Here is a 17,178-nt window from a genome sequence, read left to right as displayed (position 1 = left end):
TGAAGGTATGGGTAAGACAATCTCTCTTTTAGAAGGACTTTTAGTTTCTCATTAAAACTGAGCAAGAGAAGACCAACTGTTTTTTCCCTCCTCTGATTCTTTGCCATTCTAGCTATGGCATTAAGATTACAGGCCACAATTAAATATCTTCCTCTCCAATTTGGCTTTTTTTTTTTTTTCCCAAGTGGGGAAAATAGTTTTTTCTTCCTTTTAAAAACTGAAAGTAAAAAAAAATAAAATAATCATTTAGAACCTTATTAGTTTGTGTTTTATTGAGAGGGAGTGCTACAGTGAAGTGACTGAAGAAATGGCACTGTCACTGTTCATAAGAGGAGGGACTCTGCTCTGAAAGGCAGAGTCTGTGCATGCATTGCAGAGAGATTTTTCAACCTGTCAGGCAGCTCAGGTGCTGCTATCAGCAGAGTAAGTTCAAGCGTGTTGACAGTAGGCTGCATTTTCTTCATTACCTTTCGCAGACACCTGAGGAATAGTCCTTAGATATACTTTGGTTCTCAGCCCATGGTTCAGAAAACACAGAGCCACTAAATGTTCTACAAATTAAATGTTTTCACAAAATATCTGATTTGTAGATGTAACAATTTCTTAATTAACTGAGACATTGTGGCAGGCTGTGGCTGACAAACATGAGCAATGTATGTGGGGAGATTGCCAATTTCTGCATGAACAGTTAAGCATGGGGCTTGATGGGATTTTGCTGTCACTGTCAAATGAGTAAAAGTGAATTTGCCTGTTTATAACATATAATATGCTTTCTTATAAGCCATGTAAGAAGAGGAAGCTCACACAAAGTGGAAATACTTATCATTTTTATAGCAAGTATTCAAATTGTCAGATACTGTGGTTGGCTTATCCTCTGAGCTGCAGTGTCTGCCTGGTGTAGAGCACAGTTCATTTTTGGTCAGTGCAGAACTAGCTGGCAGTAAAGACCTGAGCACTAATAAAAATCAGGTAGGCTTTCTAATTTGATACGAAACCCTGTAATTTCTCTTTTTTTATTTTTTTTCTCAACCTGTTCTAAATTGTAGTGAATGTGATTAAATTTGCTCCGTTTGCATTTTATAGCCAAATTCAGAGCTCTGCTCTGGAGTAAGCAAAGATGTGCTCCTAGTCAGAATACCCCACCATACTTTGACTTAATAGAGAGAGCAGTTTGTTTGTCTTTAGCAAGTGAATAATAAACTTAGTGAGGATAGGGTTGTGCAAAGCTAGCAGAACGGAGTTTGTTTTACACGTAACTGCAGATGCAAAGGAGGCTTCAATACTCTTCAATACATATTTGTTGCATTACTGACTAGTTTGTTTCTGTACTATTTAATTCAGAATTATTTATGAGGATTACCATTTCACAGGAAGCTGTAAAGAAAACAGCAGAATGTGAGCAAGAAATTGAAAAATTGAAACAATTCTTAAAGAACAACTTGGTTGAAATATCACATGAAGATCAACCACTGGCTCAGAAGACTTGTTGTCCAGAGGTGGGTTTCATTGTTTCCCCCCTCATGTCTGTTACTTGTCCTGACTAATGCTAATTACGACGATGCAGAGCACTGAGAAATAGCAGTGCGCTTCCCTCCCCGCCACAGTCAAGCAAGCAATTGAATGCCATAATGTGACTACAGATACATAAGTTGACATATACCGAGAGATATTACAATTAATATTAGTTCGCAAGTTGGGTATATCTTTGATAATACACTCCTTATTAATTTTGATGTGTCATTTGTACCTATAGCAACTTCTAAGGAAAATTTAGAGTGCTGTTTTCATGACAGCTGACAGCTGTTTTGGTGAAACAATATGCAGCACTGATAGCTTGCCTGTGCTCAGCATCCTGCTAATGTTGCTGAGGTAGCAGCTTGGGATAGTGCATAAGGAGAGAACTGAGTCCATTTCTGATCACTGGCTGTGCAATGGTACTTTTGGTGAGTCTGGTTAGGGTTAGATTCTCTAGACTCCTTTCCTTATCCTCACTGCCACACTGTTTTCATCAACTAATAAACATGTGTTGCTTTTCTCCCTGCAGTTGGCTGCTTTCTGTAGTGGATGAATTGATTATTTAATACAAAAATAACGTGCGTTTTAAGGACAGCATTGCAGAAGTCAGGAAATTACTAATTAAGTGTAATAACTATTTATAAGTGCCTCTGAAATGCTCAGCTTTTTGCAGTCAGTCACAATAAAGTTAATACACATACATTGTACTTGCCTAATAACTATAATTACTCAGTAGGCTCCTAAGTACATAGCTGCTCTGCTTTCAGGTGGTTGGATGTTGGAGGCTTGATGCTAGTAATAAGCATGACTCATTTCCTGATTCTTACTTGTTTTTGTCTTTGAGTATAGGACTTTCTGTTCAATAGCTCTTGTTTTAGAAAAAAACTGTTTCACAATTGTAACATTTCATGAATAGAAGTGGGCAATGGAATGGCCTATCTTATGGAGTGGCTTCAGATGAAGAAGTGATATTAATAAAGATTTGGTTTCTGAGGCTTTTGGCTAGTTAAGATTGCAAAGCAGTAGCTGGTAAATGTATGCTGTAAAGTCTCCTCCTGCAATGAAACAAATAGAAATACTGTTCTTAGTGGACATTTATAAAAATATGCCAAATTATCATAGATGGCTGTTCCTTCATTCCAAAGACCTTTTCTTGCCTCTACCTATGGAAGATTTTACCTCGTGTTTTTGAGTGTACAAAAGGAAAAAACATCCTTGTCTGAGCAGAGTTCCTATGTCCTTTGAAAAATTGCTGGGGTCCCTGCCTCCACATTCTGTCATGCAGCCATACTAGCGTTATTAATGGAAGAAGCTGTAGTCGAGACAGAGCCAGCAGTCTTATTGCTTTCAGCTCTCATGGATTATTACTCGCATAGCATTATTTACACCATGATAGAGCATGGTGTGGAATTATTTCAAACCTAGTATCAAAGCTTGCTCTGATGGGCTGAGCCCAGGGTGCAATGGGATTTTTAACCATGTTTCAGTTTTCTGAGCAAGGAACAATGCTTCAAAGAGCTTTAGCACTTTCAGTAATGAAGGGAGTGGGGCATTTTATTCCTTGCCCTGTCTTACTCTGTTATTTGTTGTGCTTTCTTTGCTCACCTGGAGACTGGGTGGTAAGGAAAGGCCCTAGCAGAAAGCTCTAAGGGCAGAACACCAGCTAGAGCAATAGTCATGGCCAGGGAGGAGACCAAAATAGATTTATTTCCCCCTTTGTTAGTGCAGAGTTACTTGTGTTATTGTTTAATCCCTGCAGAACTTTAAGTGTTTTCCTTCTATTTTGTTGGGGACTACTGCTCCCAATATCACATTCAAAGACATGGGATAGTTTTGTCACTAAAACCCAGCAAATGGTTTGTTTCCTTCTTTTAGGCCAGCTTCAGCAAAGACGACTCAACCCTGAGCTACCCTTATTGCTGTCTTTGCCCTCAACAAGGCTATCCCAAGTGTTTTGTGTCAGGTTTCCAGAGAAGGTAGTTGGTAGTAACATCACCTGCTCTGACACACAAAGTAATGCAACCCAGCTGCATTCCCTCTGTCCTGAAGGAAACTCATATTCTCATGGCTATGCAGGACCTAGTTAGAATTAGTTATCCAGCCTTTCACATTTCCTTCCAGACTACCAACTTCTGCATTACAGGCAGCAAGTGCTGTCCTGAGCTGAATCTGTTGCTGCTGTTTTGCATATATCTGTACATGTCCTGCAGTGACAATGGGGAACTGTCCCTATGCCCGGAAAAAGGAAAAAGAGGAAATAGCCCCAGTCCCAGTAAGATGCATCACTGGTATCATCTGTTACGTTACTCTTTGGTTCAGTAAAAAAAACGGATGCTTACAGATATTGTTGCTCCTTAGGGAGAAATGGAAGCTGTAAAAGAAGAAATTATAAAGCTGTGCCAAAGAAAGGAAGATATCCTTACCGGGATGAAGAATTCAATGTCTGAGCTTCACCAGCACTTACAGAAGGAAGTGCCTGAAACAGGAGATGAACCCACAGCCTCTGGATTAGCACAAAGTGACTCGATTGGGACTGATGTTTCTGGTCAGCAGGTAAGTGGAGCACCACGTTGTAATCACAAGAGCTGAAAAGGGAAGGTAAATAACCCTTCTTCTTCCAGGAGGAGTGGCATGTGAAAGAGGAGCACCCCTGCAGCTGTGAATCAATACTAATTCTCCTCCCCTTTGTGCTTCTGAATGGTCCCCCGACTGAGTTGGGAGAGAGGTGTGCCTCTGATTATTTTTTAGCATGAGCAGGTCCAACAAGAAGTTTGCATCAAGCAATCAATAGCAAAATGCTTGATGTGTAGCTTTGTTGATAATCAGTTGTTCTGGGATTTTCGGTAAATTGTTTTCATGGAGCAAAATGAAATTTGTCCCAATTATAGCTGTGATGTTGAAACATTACAGCATAGAGAAAAGTCCCAGTTTTCAGAGGTGCTTAGTACCTGCAGCTTTCAGTTACTTTAATGTAGGGTGGCAGATGTTCAGTGCTTCTCCAAAAGTGGACCCCAAGTGGTAACTTTCTTTTGGTTTACAGGCAGAAGAGAAGAAGCTTTTACTGTTCTTGTCATGAATAATTGGGCTGTCTCTTTCTGTGTATTTTTATAGTTGAAAAAAAGAGGAATGATGTCCTTTCTACCTTCCTTAGATGAAGAATCAGAAGACTCTTCTTTCCACAGCAAGGTGAGTTCAGTATATATCTTATATATACAGCTGTATATGTAAGATACAAGATCTTGGTACAGGACAAGTGCTGAAAAATGTGTAAATCCAAACTACTTCAGAACAAATTGAAACATCTGCTATCACTCCAGGATACTAAGAAATTGCACTCAAGCCAGCCTATCAATATTACAATACGAATTCTATGATGTGTGATCCTGCTTTTGGTGGGATTGCTTATACAGCAATACCTCCTTTATGGAAGTGTTAGTGGCAAAATATGGGCTTAAATACCGATGCGGAGGTGAGGTTCAGAAAGAATTAGACAGACTCTGAAGTGCTAAAACTTAAAAAAAAAACCCAACCAAAATGATTTGTACGTTTGAGCTTAAGAAAAAAAAGGGCATGATCAGACTATAGGGAATGAAGTTAAGAGAGATTTCTGGGAGAATGGGAGAAACTGGGGGACACTGCTCAACAGGTTGCTCTGAATCTGGGGAGTCTGAATGCCCAGGTGAATTGTAGAGGAGCAAAGCTGGGAGTAAAGTTTCATGATAAAGTTAACAGCTTTTGGAAAAATGAAAAAAAATTCCATGAAACTTTCTGTACACTTTCCTGCACCTTAGGGACTAAATGAGAGGTATTTGAATGAAATCAGGAATGTGCAGAAGTGCTGGCAAGCTTGTAGCCTAGCTCCCCTCTTGCACAGCAGTTCACAGACTGCCTAGGCTGGTAGTGACCAGCTATTGTCATGTGCATCTCCTGGGAGGGACCGTGGCCTCAACCAAGTTTTGAAGAATCTCCGTTTCTCTGAAGTCCTCGCTATGGATATTAATTAGACTTTTGCTACACCCTTGCAACAAGAATCAAAAGGAAATGTGGCAAAGAGGTGACAAGTTTTAGAGGGGTTACTTTAGGCTAGACAAGGATGAAACTCCATGGCTAGATAGTGCAAAGAAATCCAAACAGCTTGTATAGAAGTGGTGTCTTACTACTCTGATCCAAACACTTCAGTTTCAAGGTTTCTGATTCTGCACCTTCATTGGTGCAGTTTTCTTTACATACAGGACTTTTTAGGGGACAGGACAGGAGAAAGATGGTTTCTTGGGTTTTTATTTTTTTTAAATAGTGTGAAAAAAAATGAGGATACTCTGAGGTCTGTAGAGAAAACTATCAGTGTCATCCAGCTGCCATTCATCTTGCAGCAGAGCTATAAAGCAAGGGAAGAGGTGGGATTTGAGAACCACAATAAAGATAGATAAACAAGGCAGAAACAGAGCAAAGTGTTATTAAAGGTAATTTACATTGCCTGAAGGAATATTTGAGTTTCCTGTTCACAAACTAATGTTGAGCTGTTACTGCTTTCAAAGGGAAGTACAGCCACAGAGAAAGACGCAAGCTTTTGGCCTTCAGAAAGAGATGATGAAAGGCACAAGGAAGACAGTGCAACCTCCTGGTCTTGTGGTACCTTGTCGGATGGCATCGTTCAGGTAATGCACTTGGGTTTATCTCCACGGGGATGGGAACTCATCTTTATGGAAAAGGCCTGCACAAGTCCTAGGTATTGCTGAAGTCTGGAAATGGAAAGCAAGAGAACTGTAGAAATGCAGGACATCGTGGCCTTATTCAGAGCCTCCATCTTCCATACCACACTAAATCCTTCCATTTAAAATCTCTTTTCGTGTTGCACATCTTAGTTGGACTCAATGACCTTAAGTATCTTTTCCAACCTAAATGATTCTGTGATACTATATTAATTTCTTCTAGCCTGACAAAAACCCCAAAGATAGAAATGCACATTTGGTAGCAGCAATTTGTTTCACTAATTCCTGGAAAGGCTGCAAAATGTGCATTTTGTTGGGAGGATGATTTGTGGAAGAGGTTCTCCTTGTACATGAGTAGATCAGCATCTAAGACACCCAATTGGCTACAGTTTTGGTGGCATTCTGCCCTGTTCTTCATGGTGTCTCAATAATGTGATAGCTGCAATTGTTGTTTCTGTATATCAATGTTACAGGCATAAGAGAACTTCTCTCAGTGAATACTTTTGGGCCAGGACCACCATAGGTTGAGCAGCTGCTGCCTTTTGAGGCTTCTCTAGCACAAGTCAATAATCATAGAATCATTTAGGTTGGAAAAGATCTTTAGAATCATTGAGTCCAACTGTAAACCTAACACTACCAAGTCCACCACTAAACCATGTCCCTAAGGGCCACATCTACATTACTACACATCTATACTACTACACATCTACACTAATAATACAAATACTTCCACTGTTGCCCCTCTCTCTCTACAGGGTGCTGATGAGATAGTGGAATCGCACAGTAAACATGGTGAGGAAACATCTATGCAAACTTTGCAGAACACTGAAGGCCCTGGCACAGGTGATGGCAGTGAGGCTATGGTGAGTTTGAAGGCCTGAAGTAGGCTGAACAAGGTGACCTTCTGAGCTCACATAACCTACCTATTGGGCAGAGGCCCTGTTTCATTCTGGTTATGCTACTGGAGTTTGTTGCAGTATTTATGATATGGTAGGATACCTACAACCCTTTATGGGCCTCTTGATATTGCTGCTTTGGGTGATAATAAATATATTTCGATTTCCTCCTTGAAAAAGCAGTTTACTAGGGAACAAAATGGTGTATTTTCAGGCAGTAAATCACTGGCATTCATACAGGCATGAATGGCAGGGTTCAAGTGATGTAAACATCAGAAACAGAAATTAAGGAGATTGAGACTCTCATATATTGCTGCTTTGTGGAAGGCATGCATAGGCTAAGGGAGGAGTGGGCCGCAAAAGGGCGTATGGAGACAGACTTGAATGCTCCAGGAAGGCCAGGAGGAGCAGACCAGTAGCGGAGCAGCCTCAGCTCTTCCTGGGTTTAGAGCATGGAAGATGACAGAATCTGTCATTGCCTGAGGCAGGAGCAGGCCCCCAGGTCACTTTGCCATTCCCCCTGATTTCTTCCATCATGCTTAACCTTTAATTTATAGTTTAAAAAAACTACAGCAAACTATTAAAACGCAGCTAGCAGCACAATATATTCTGTATTGATATAGGCTCCTGTGAGTGTAATATGTATGATGTAATTTGTATGATGTAATTATGTATGCAGGATCTCTGTGTTTTTTCTCTCTGCTACACTGCAATGCTGTTCTCTGCATGTGCAGAACATGTCTAAGCTCCCTTGGCAGCTGCAGAAGAAGTAGTCACTGCAGTACCCAAGCACAGTGAGTGGTTGAGCTGACCTCACACCGCTTGTCTGTGTTAGGCTGAGCTGAACCCCTGGCTGCACTGAGTAAATCTCCATTGAGGATAATGGGAATTTAGACACCTGTGTTCAGGAGACTTAACCTCCATCTGAATGTTTTGGGTTTCCGGGAGCCTTACAAGACAACATACAACATACACCCTCCTGGCACCTCTGTGTGCCACCACTGTGTTTTGTCAGCGTCTTGCCTTTGAGGGCACTCGCAACCCGTTGGACCAAGCAATACAGAAGTTCAGTGGAGCAGTTTCTTGAGCCAGACACAGCGGCTCTGTGGTCTGTGGAGAGCATGCTGACAGGCTGTGAGCCAGGGGTCCTGCCTTCTCTGCTCAAGTGGACAGGTTTCTTAGAGGTCATCTTTCCTCAAACCATACCAGACAGCTTTTTTGCTTGCAGCATCTTTTCTACTTCAGTGTTTTGCTACACTGTGACATTTCTGTATGCTACACAACTCCCTATAGGGAGTGATTTTTTTGTTGTTGTTAAATGATTTATTTACAAGATCAATTACATAGGAAGACATTTCTTTTAATCAATGGTAACTCTATTTGGTTTTTCTAGAGATGTGTGTATGTGTAGAGATTTATGAAGTCAATTATATTTTCTCCATTTAGAGCTTAACTGCATGCTAAAATTAAATAATTCCTCCTATTTTAGTGATTACTAGATGATACAGTTTCCTCCTCCTGGCATGTTGTCACTCCCATGCAAACATACCTGCTTCCAAATTCAGTTATAGCAGCCTAAAACACAATTTAGGATTCAGAAAAAACATTTGAGTTACTGGATGAAGAAGAAAAGACAGGTTATAGTTGTAGGTGACTCCCTTCTGAGGGGGAACAGAGGCCCAATATGCCAGACAGATCCTCCTCTTGGGGAAGTCTGCTTCATTCCTGGGGCCTGGGTTGAGGACATCACTAGGAAACTTTCTAACCTGGCCCTCAAATTGCTACCCATCATTGCTCTAACATATGGGTTGTGATGAAGCTGCAACATGTAGTCAAAGGGCAATCAGAAGAGACTGCAGGGCCTTGGGATGGTTGGTAAGGGAATCTGTAGCAGAGGTTATTTTTCCTCCTTCCAGTTGCGGACACTGACATTGGAAGAAACAGATGGACCCAGTCTATTAATACATGGCTCCATGCCTGGTGTCACCACCACATTTTTGGTTTTTTTGATAATGAGATGGTTTATGTGGCACCAGGCCTGCTGGTATCAGATGGGATTCAACTTTCTCAAAGGGGGAAGAGGGTCTTTGCTCATGAGCTAGCAGGGCTTATTGACAGAGCTTTAAACTGGACTTGAAGGGAGAGGGTGATAGTATCAGGCTTGCCCGTGACAAGCTGTGGCATGATGTGCCAAGGTTAGGTAGATGGGGTGCTAGTGAGGGCCCTCAGCCTGTTGCTCTGAGATGTGCAGGGTACACTGGAGCACACTTGAAGTCTTACGTAGATGAGCCAGGGGATCCTGAGGTAACAGGAGCCAAGAGGGAAACACCGGTGAAATACCTCAAAGAAATTGAGGTGTATTCCTCTGAGAAGGTGACACAGCCAACAGCCCAGCTGTATCCTGGGCTGCATCAAAAGAAGCATGGCCAGCAGGTCAAGGGAGGGGATTCTGCCCCTCTACTTCACTCTGGTGAGACTCCCCCTGCAGTACTGCGTTCAGCTCTGGGGCCCCCAACATAAGAAGGACATGGACCTGTTGGAGCAAGTCCAGAGGAGGGCCATGAAGATGACCAGAGGGCTAGAGCGCCTCTCCTATGCAGACAGGCTGAGAGACTTGGGCTTGTTCAGCCTGGAGAAGAGAAGGCTCTGGAGAGACCTTACAGCAGCCTTTCAGCACTTAAAGGGGGCTTATAAGAAAGACGGGGACAGGCTTTTTAGCAGGGTCTGTTGCGCTAGGACAAGGGGTAATGGTTTTAAGCTAAAAGAGAGTAGATTTATACTATGTACGAGGAAGAAATTTTTTACAGTGAGGGTGGTGAAACACTAGCATGGGTTGCCCAGAGAGGTGATAGATGCCCCATCCCTGGAAACATTCAAGGGTAGTTTGGATGGGGCTCTGAGCAACCTGATATAGTTGAAGGCCTTCCTGCTCATTGCAGTGGTGGTTGAACGAGATGACCTTTAAAAAGGTCCCTTCCAACCCAAACTATACTATGATTCTACTCTTTGTGACTTAAGCCATGGTAACTGTCCACTCCATGGCATCTCCATCTCAGTCTTGGCACAGAAACACATGATATCTGCGTGAACACCTGAAGAGATGACACCATTTTATTTTATTCAATTAATTTGACTAAATATCTAAGTTTCTATTTCTGTAGAGGAAGGGGATAAAGTTTACTGCAGTAACGATGTCTCACTGGGGAGGGGCAGAGCATGCCATAAGTGTAAACTAAATGCGTATGTACACATACATGTGAAAGGGTCTCATGCACAGTATTATGCATGTGTGATGTTTTGTTATTTAAATGAATGAACTAAACCAACCAGGCTTAGATTTAGAGCTCAAAATTCCAGGTAGAGGTTGAAGTAAACTGGTACTTTTTTATTACTTCAGTCACATACACCTCAATAGACATATTTAGATTGTTCAGGGATCTGTATACTCAGATTTACTTTCTATGTTTAATGGCACTGTCCCATACTATCTGAGGCAAACAAGAACAGTAGGGATTAAAGTAAGGCATTGATAGCTGAAGCAATGTATTTTTGCTCTCTGATTTTCTGCTAAATCTCATTTAGTGTGGAGCATGTGCACTACCACTGACCATCTCAGTTGCCTGAATGTGTGGGTGCTCTAGAGCCGTGGGAGTGTACAGGTAGTTTTGTTCTTGTGGTGTTGTGCTTGATTTACTTACTAAGTGCCAGTATTTGCATGTGTGGAGGTATTATACAGACCTGTACAGCCTTCCAAGCAACTGCTGATATCACCAAGCAGTTTGGACTTCTTATTACGGAAGTGCAATAAGGAGGACAAATAAGAAGAATTACACAAGACATACACCGTTTTTTTCTGTGTGACCTATAGCCCGAAAAAAGCATATTTGACTGTTGGGACTGAACACATGCAAGTAGCTTGTAAGTGTTGCCCAACAGCTTGCTTTGCAGCTTTAAACTGCATTGCTTTTACATCTAACTCCCACAGAAAAACATCTCTCCTCAGGGGAGAACTGGTTAATGGTGAGTCATCCCACTTCCTGTGCGCTCAGGTATACCTGTGCAAATGCAAATCACTGCCTGGTAACCTGTTACACCAGATCCCTGATGGGATCGCCTGGCTGCTGAGTTTCCCTTTCTTTTTCTTTCTCTCTCCTTCTTTTTTTTTTTTTTTTTTTAATCTGGGAACACGGTGGCAGAGTGGTTTCGGAGCTCTGTGAGTGTGCAAGTTAAACATCTCCCACTGGTAAGGGGAGGGGAAAGAAACTAAAAAACAGATAGATAACCGCATTTCTTTCATGTGCTTTTCTTCAGAGCAACAAGCCGTCTCCCGTCCCCAACGCCACCCAGGGCTCTCAAGTGAAAGCGGGACATTTGGAGGAAGTGGTGGATGGCGGTAGGCCTGAGCCGGAAACGATCCTCCAGGTGTGCCAGGCCCAGGTTGCCGAGCTGGAACAATGGCTAGACAAAACTAAAATGTCCTTGAGATCAGACCCCCAGACCCCCAAAATGCAGCAGATGGTGGAACTGCAGCTTGCTGATTGCCAGGTAAGATGGAGCGGTCAGTTTGCTGCTGCCATCCAAACACATTGCCCTTCGCTGGGGTGTGTGTCTGCAGAAAAGCTATGCCGACTGCTTCTCTCCCCGCATAATTGGCTTTGTTACACTGTGCAGAAAACAGGTAACCGGTTGGCTTCAGTTTCAGGTGCAGCTTTCCAAGGGCTTAGTTAAAACACCTATTTTTAGAGTTGGGATCTTTATGCGTCTGGGGAATTTAGGTAGAATTCTTGAGTATTTTTAAAGCTTTGTTTTCTTTGGATTATTTTCAGAAACACAGCTCAGTGTAGCTTGAATCCTCTATTAAAAGGCAATTTTTCATAGGTCTCAATCATGATAAATCAGTTAGAAAAAAACCAGTATTTTTTCTTTTGACATTTTCACTTTCTGTTTTTTTCAGAGTGATTTAAAAGACTGGTATAAGATAGCTTCTAAGCTGGTAAATTCTTCTTTAGCACTTTTGCAAAAAGCTGCCAGTATAGGCAGAAAGACAGGGGCTTTTCCCCTGCTCTCTGTGAGTAGTGGTGATATTTGGACCTACTAGTGGCTAGGACAGCCACTTGCTGCGGATGGCAGTGGAAGGAAAGGAGTGGATGGTACTCATTGGTGAAAACGGGTGGAGGAAAACAAGACTGGCATGAAGGGCTGGGGTGGGTGGGATTCCTGGCACGCAGCTTTTTTCTCTGGCATGCAAAATAAAAGAAAATGTGCAGGCATGCCACTTTGAAACTCCCTGCAGCACCAGTCTGGTGTACCACTTTGCTTCAAGCACTGAGTCTACCTAAAGCAACAAAATTCACTCGCCATAAAGGAGTTGATACCAAAATGTCCCCATTTTAAATTACTAAGAGACATTTCCAGCTGTTTTGTTGTTGTTGTTGTTGGGTGGGATTTTTTTTAATAGGAACTGAGTCCATGCCAAGAAGTGCCTCTGGGTTTAGGCTGTGATTCAGCCAAGTACTCAGGTGCTGAACTCTGTGGGAATTAGGATCCTGAATGCACCTAAGCAGCTGGCTGTGTCTGGATCCCATTCAGGGTTCATGTTAGCATAGGCTTCAACAGGGCCATTCCAACTAGTAAAAACAAGCAGGCATCAGGCAGCTGTAAGCGCTGCTGAATTCCTGTAGGCTTTTAATAGTTTGGCTCAATGTTAAGATGCGAACTTGGTGGGGGGGAGTTTTTTCTAACCTAGTCAAGACCTACACAGAAAAATACACAGAGCATGAAGCAGAAACAGTGTCTAAATATGGACATATGGTGTAAAGCAGTTAATTTACTGCAGCTGATTACTTTGCAGTTGAGCCATGGTACCTGTCTCCACACACACCTTAAAAACACGAGTTTAAAGTAATGCAGAGATGCACTTTGATTCACAGCAGCTTGAAGCAAAAACCAGATCCCAACAGTTTACAATGGCCTGTCTGACACATGGTAACGTTACTATGTTTTAATAATTCAGCATCATTCCTCCCAAAGGGTGATGTGATCAGTCTGTTCACTGCCTCCTTCTCCCCCATTGGGGTGTTTTGTCTTCCTGGTTGCATCCAAATGGAGTCTATCATTTCTGCTCTCCTCTTTTATTACTCCATATCTGAGTTAATATAACTTCCTGTAGAGGCTGTTTATTGAAACAGTTTTAAGACTAACTCTCTATAAAATTTATTTAATTGTTCAGAATAAAAAGAGACTATATTGGAGAAAATCTGGAGGGTTGGTGGCTATTTGTCTTTTTGCTTGTATGTTTCTGTTCTTTTCAGACATGGGAAGTGTGAGCATTAACTTCAGAATGTTATCAGGAAAGGAATGTTGTACTTCTAAGAATGAATTATTGATTTCTGTCCCTTCTAGGCAAGGTTATTAGAGATTGAACAAAAGGTCCTTTATTTACTGGAAGATTGTGGAGATAGTGCAGACTACCTACAAGAGACTGAGGCTCTTTCCTTGAGGCTGAAGGAAGTGAAATGCAATTTGGAAGAAGTCCAGAGGATGCTTCAAGACAAATACAATGAAGAGCAGGTAAAGCATATGAATGCTATGGAGAGTAACCATGAGAGAGTCATGGTGCTTTAATGTGCTGTAGTTGCGGAAGAACAGTTAGAGCTCACCATGTGAAGCAAGGAATGGAGAAAAGTCAATCAGAAATGGCAGACTTGCAGTTATTCTACTTTACAGTGCTGTATAATTATTTGTAGTTTGCCGCAAGTAGTGGATTTTTAATGAGTCTCTGAACAATATCTTTTCTGCTTTAAGTGCTCAGTGGCAGAGGTCAAGATTTTTCAAGGAGTACAGGAAAAGGATAAAGAGTTTTTTTGTTTTAGTTTTGTTTTTTTTTTAAATGCCTTTAAAATGCCATGATATTTGTCATGCACTATGGCAGCAGAGAAGCCTTTAAACAGTAACTTTCTCTCTGAAGAATGCGTAAATGGCAAGGGCAGTGACTCTGCCAGCTCTCCTGCACCACAGCCGCACACTCTTTGCTGAGTTTCCCAATGGATGAGACGGTAACTCCCAGCTTCAGAGCTAATTCCCACTCTGTTGTGCAAGAGGCTGGAGAAGCCCACCTGATGTGTTAGTGTAAGAGCAGCCACAGTCTCTCCAGTGCTGGAGGAGCACAGTCTAAAAGGGAGCTTGCATGGCGCAGGAGAGAGGGTCCTGTTGAAATATATCTGTGAGCACAGACAGATAGAAAATACAGGTGCATGAGCAAATTTATAAGCATAAATTGCACATCCCTATGATTTGGTCAAACAATAAGAATGGAGGGTTAGTATCAATTAATTTGCTAATGGGAAAAGCAAAACAAGCCTTGTAACTGCCAGGGAGAGAAATGTGAGGACTTTAGCAGCAGGTTAGAATGGATCAAACTTCCAGTAAATGGAACTGGACAGAAATCTTTGCAAGAGTAGCAACTGTGTTTCGTGCACTGCTGATTCTATGTATGGTAAGTCCAAGACAGCTCTGCTTTTGCCATTTCCCCAAACTGCACCTGCAGGTTCTGCCCTCTTGTCAAGTTTGGAAGCCTTCCCACAACGGGTCTGTCTTTACAGATACACAACAGGGAGGGGATCGACCCAGAGCCCCTTGAGATCCTACACTCTGGCTCCAGCATGCCCCAGCTTGCCCTTGCTGAACAGCCGCTCATCTGGCACAATGGTTTCCAGCACCGACAGGTAATTCTCCTGCCATCCAGGAGCCAGGCTGCTCCACATCCCCTGTGGGTGTGGGGGACAGCTGCATTTAACTGCTGCAATTTTCACTGTGGAATCAAGTCTGTCAAGGGTAGCTTTCAGCCACCCCTCTCCTCCAGGATTAGGGGAGTTTGTCAGGATGGAGAAAGGCCTCACCCCTAAAATCCCATGTCCAAAAGGTTTAGTAATACTACAATGCTGAATGGTACCCCAACACTTGCTTTGTATCATAATGATTCGGATGGCATCACCCATCCCTCCAATCTCCTATCTTTGAAGCATTGATGTATTAGGAAATCTGAATCTATATATTGACATTGCTTCCGAAGATGAATTTGAAGCTAAAGCTTTGTAAATGTTTTCCCATGGGCTAACTCACAATGACTTTAAGGTTGTTGTTAACACAATAAAAAAATCCTGTGAAGTTCTGTGCTCTGCAAACTACTTCTGTTTTGCTAACTGAAAATTAGCTTTTGCATTTTTCATGCTATTAGAAAACAGTTGGAGAAAATAATCCAGCCTGAGCTGCTAAAATTGCTCACTTTTCACTCGACGCTCTCATTTTAACTAGTGGAACTCAACCTCATATTTGAGCAAATCCCCATTTTCCCTTACCTTTTTCTATGTATAAGGATGGCAGTTGATGGCCTTTATATTTCCATATGTGCATGATTTGTTTCTGACTGATGTTTTTTGCTTTTAAAACTTTAGCTCAAGCAGAAATGTATTCCATAAAAATACACGTTTTCAGAAAACGGTTTGTCTGGTAAACTCATGTTTACACATAAACTGCATTTTATTCTGATAGATGTATTCTTACTTTCTTTGCTAAATGAATTAATGTAAAATCTGATTGGATAAAACACAATCATCATTTCAGATTAATATAGTGCACACAACTGATTTTACTGTTCATGCTATTCTCTGTGCACAGGACCTGAAAGTAAAAGCAGCCGAGCAGAAAAGCCTCATTGACTTCATTGAGTCGTGTGTGGAAAAGATGCAGCCACAATTTGAGGACAGCGTAACTCAGAAATTAGAATCAAGGTACAAAATAACAAAGTCAGTTACCAGATTCAGTGATGTAAAACTGGCTAAACCTGCTGAAACTTTGCAGTAGCATCATTGGTTCTGTGCAGGAATGTGTGGCTTTAGAAGAAAAATTGCAGAAGCTAGGAGATTTCTGCCATCAACAGACTAGAGAAATGAAGTCTCATTTATGTGACAGTCTCTTTGATATTGGGCTGACTCCAGTGTTCAGAGTCAGTCTTGATATCAGGCAGGACTGACAGCTGCCATAAACTAAATCAGGCCCATGCGGAGAGAAGCTGGGTATCGCTGTTCACAGCCTTTGCTATACAAATGCAGAGTCACCCAGCCAGGTTTAAAGGCAGCATCTTTGAAAAGGAGGCATTGGAATCATGCACGTTCCAGCACGGAACCAAGGCACGCTGCAGGACTATGCTCCCCATATTGTCATTTCAGAGATGGAGGCTGCCAGTAGGCCACTAGGGTGTTTCATGGGAAGGGAAAAGCCTGAAGAAATGTATCAAAGCTTGGATTAAAGGTCATCTGTGCACTTGGTTTCGCTCTAGTTTTGAGGCAGGAGGAATAGAAACTAAATCTTATACGAGAAGTCTTACAAATCTAATTTTGCTTATTCTGCTTCAGTTATTTGCCATTCTAACAATGTTTTCTCAATACAGCAATGGCGAATCTGATCCAAAAAGCAAGCAGGCTGATCCCACCCTAGCTCCAAAGGACCAAACGGGAAATAAATGGCAGTATTTACAGCAAGAGCTGTCATCAAAAATGAAGTCTCCCCTCTGCCAGCTTGCGGAACCTCAGGTTCGTTTAAGTTCAGTAAAACACACTTCTGCATGCACTTAGTTGTGGTCAAGATAGCAATTAGCATATGTCCCTGCATCATTGTATCATGTGTTTTCATCAGATAACTGAAACCTGTACAAGTGCTCTCTGGAGGAAATTGTACTGCATACTGTTTTCATGATTGTCTTTTAATTTTACTTTGAGGTAAATAATGTCTCTGAAGTAGTGACTACTAAGCATAGTGTGGAAGCACATAGGTGAATCCTTGTACTTAACATTCAGACCAGATGTTATCTGCGTAATTCTTTCAAGAGAACTAAGAGAGTTAGCCAGCAAGCTCCCAGCTGATTTTCGTGGATGTGGGTTAAGTCTCAGTTCTTGCAAATGAGAACATTTTGGTCAAGACAAATCTCTGGCTTCAATTTTGTTCTGCCATTCACCATTGTGTTCTCTCTTTCTCACATATCAAAAGTGGAGTCTGGACTG

General features: G+C 41.9%; 1 protein-coding gene across 6 annotated transcripts in view; it reads left to right on the top strand.

The window, feature by feature from the left end:
* SYNE2 (spectrin repeat containing nuclear envelope protein 2) overlaps positions 1–17,178 on the top strand; it is a 190,278-nt gene that overhangs the window by 102,726 nt on the left and 70,374 nt on the right. For 5 of the 6 annotated variants that reach the window (XM_049828823.1, XM_049828819.1, XM_049828821.1 and 2 more), the window contains 10 exons: positions 1,371–1,496; positions 3,874–4,068; positions 4,627–4,701; positions 6,051–6,170; positions 6,980–7,087; positions 11,432–11,665; positions 13,523–13,690; positions 14,737–14,844; positions 15,797–15,909; positions 16,569–16,710. In XM_049828823.1, the coding sequence (XP_049684780.1) occupies positions 1,371–1,496; positions 3,874–4,068; positions 4,627–4,701; positions 6,051–6,170; positions 6,980–7,087; positions 11,432–11,665; positions 13,523–13,690; positions 14,737–14,844; positions 15,797–15,909; positions 16,569–16,710 (1,389 nt within the window). The remainder of the gene's footprint in view (positions 1–1,370; positions 1,497–3,873; positions 4,069–4,626; positions 4,702–6,050; positions 6,171–6,979; positions 7,088–11,431; positions 11,666–13,522; positions 13,691–14,736; positions 14,845–15,796; positions 15,910–16,568; positions 16,711–17,178) is intronic. The other variant, XM_049828822.1, reaches the window with a different exon arrangement.

Source organism: Accipiter gentilis, chromosome 25 (genome assembly GCF_929443795.1).
Source record: "Accipiter gentilis chromosome 25, bAccGen1.1, whole genome shotgun sequence".
In the NCBI taxonomy this organism is placed as follows: domain Eukaryota; kingdom Metazoa; phylum Chordata; class Aves; order Accipitriformes; family Accipitridae; genus Astur; species Astur gentilis.
Note: the sequence above shows the minus strand (reverse complement) of the source record. Positions and strands in the feature narration are given on the sequence as shown.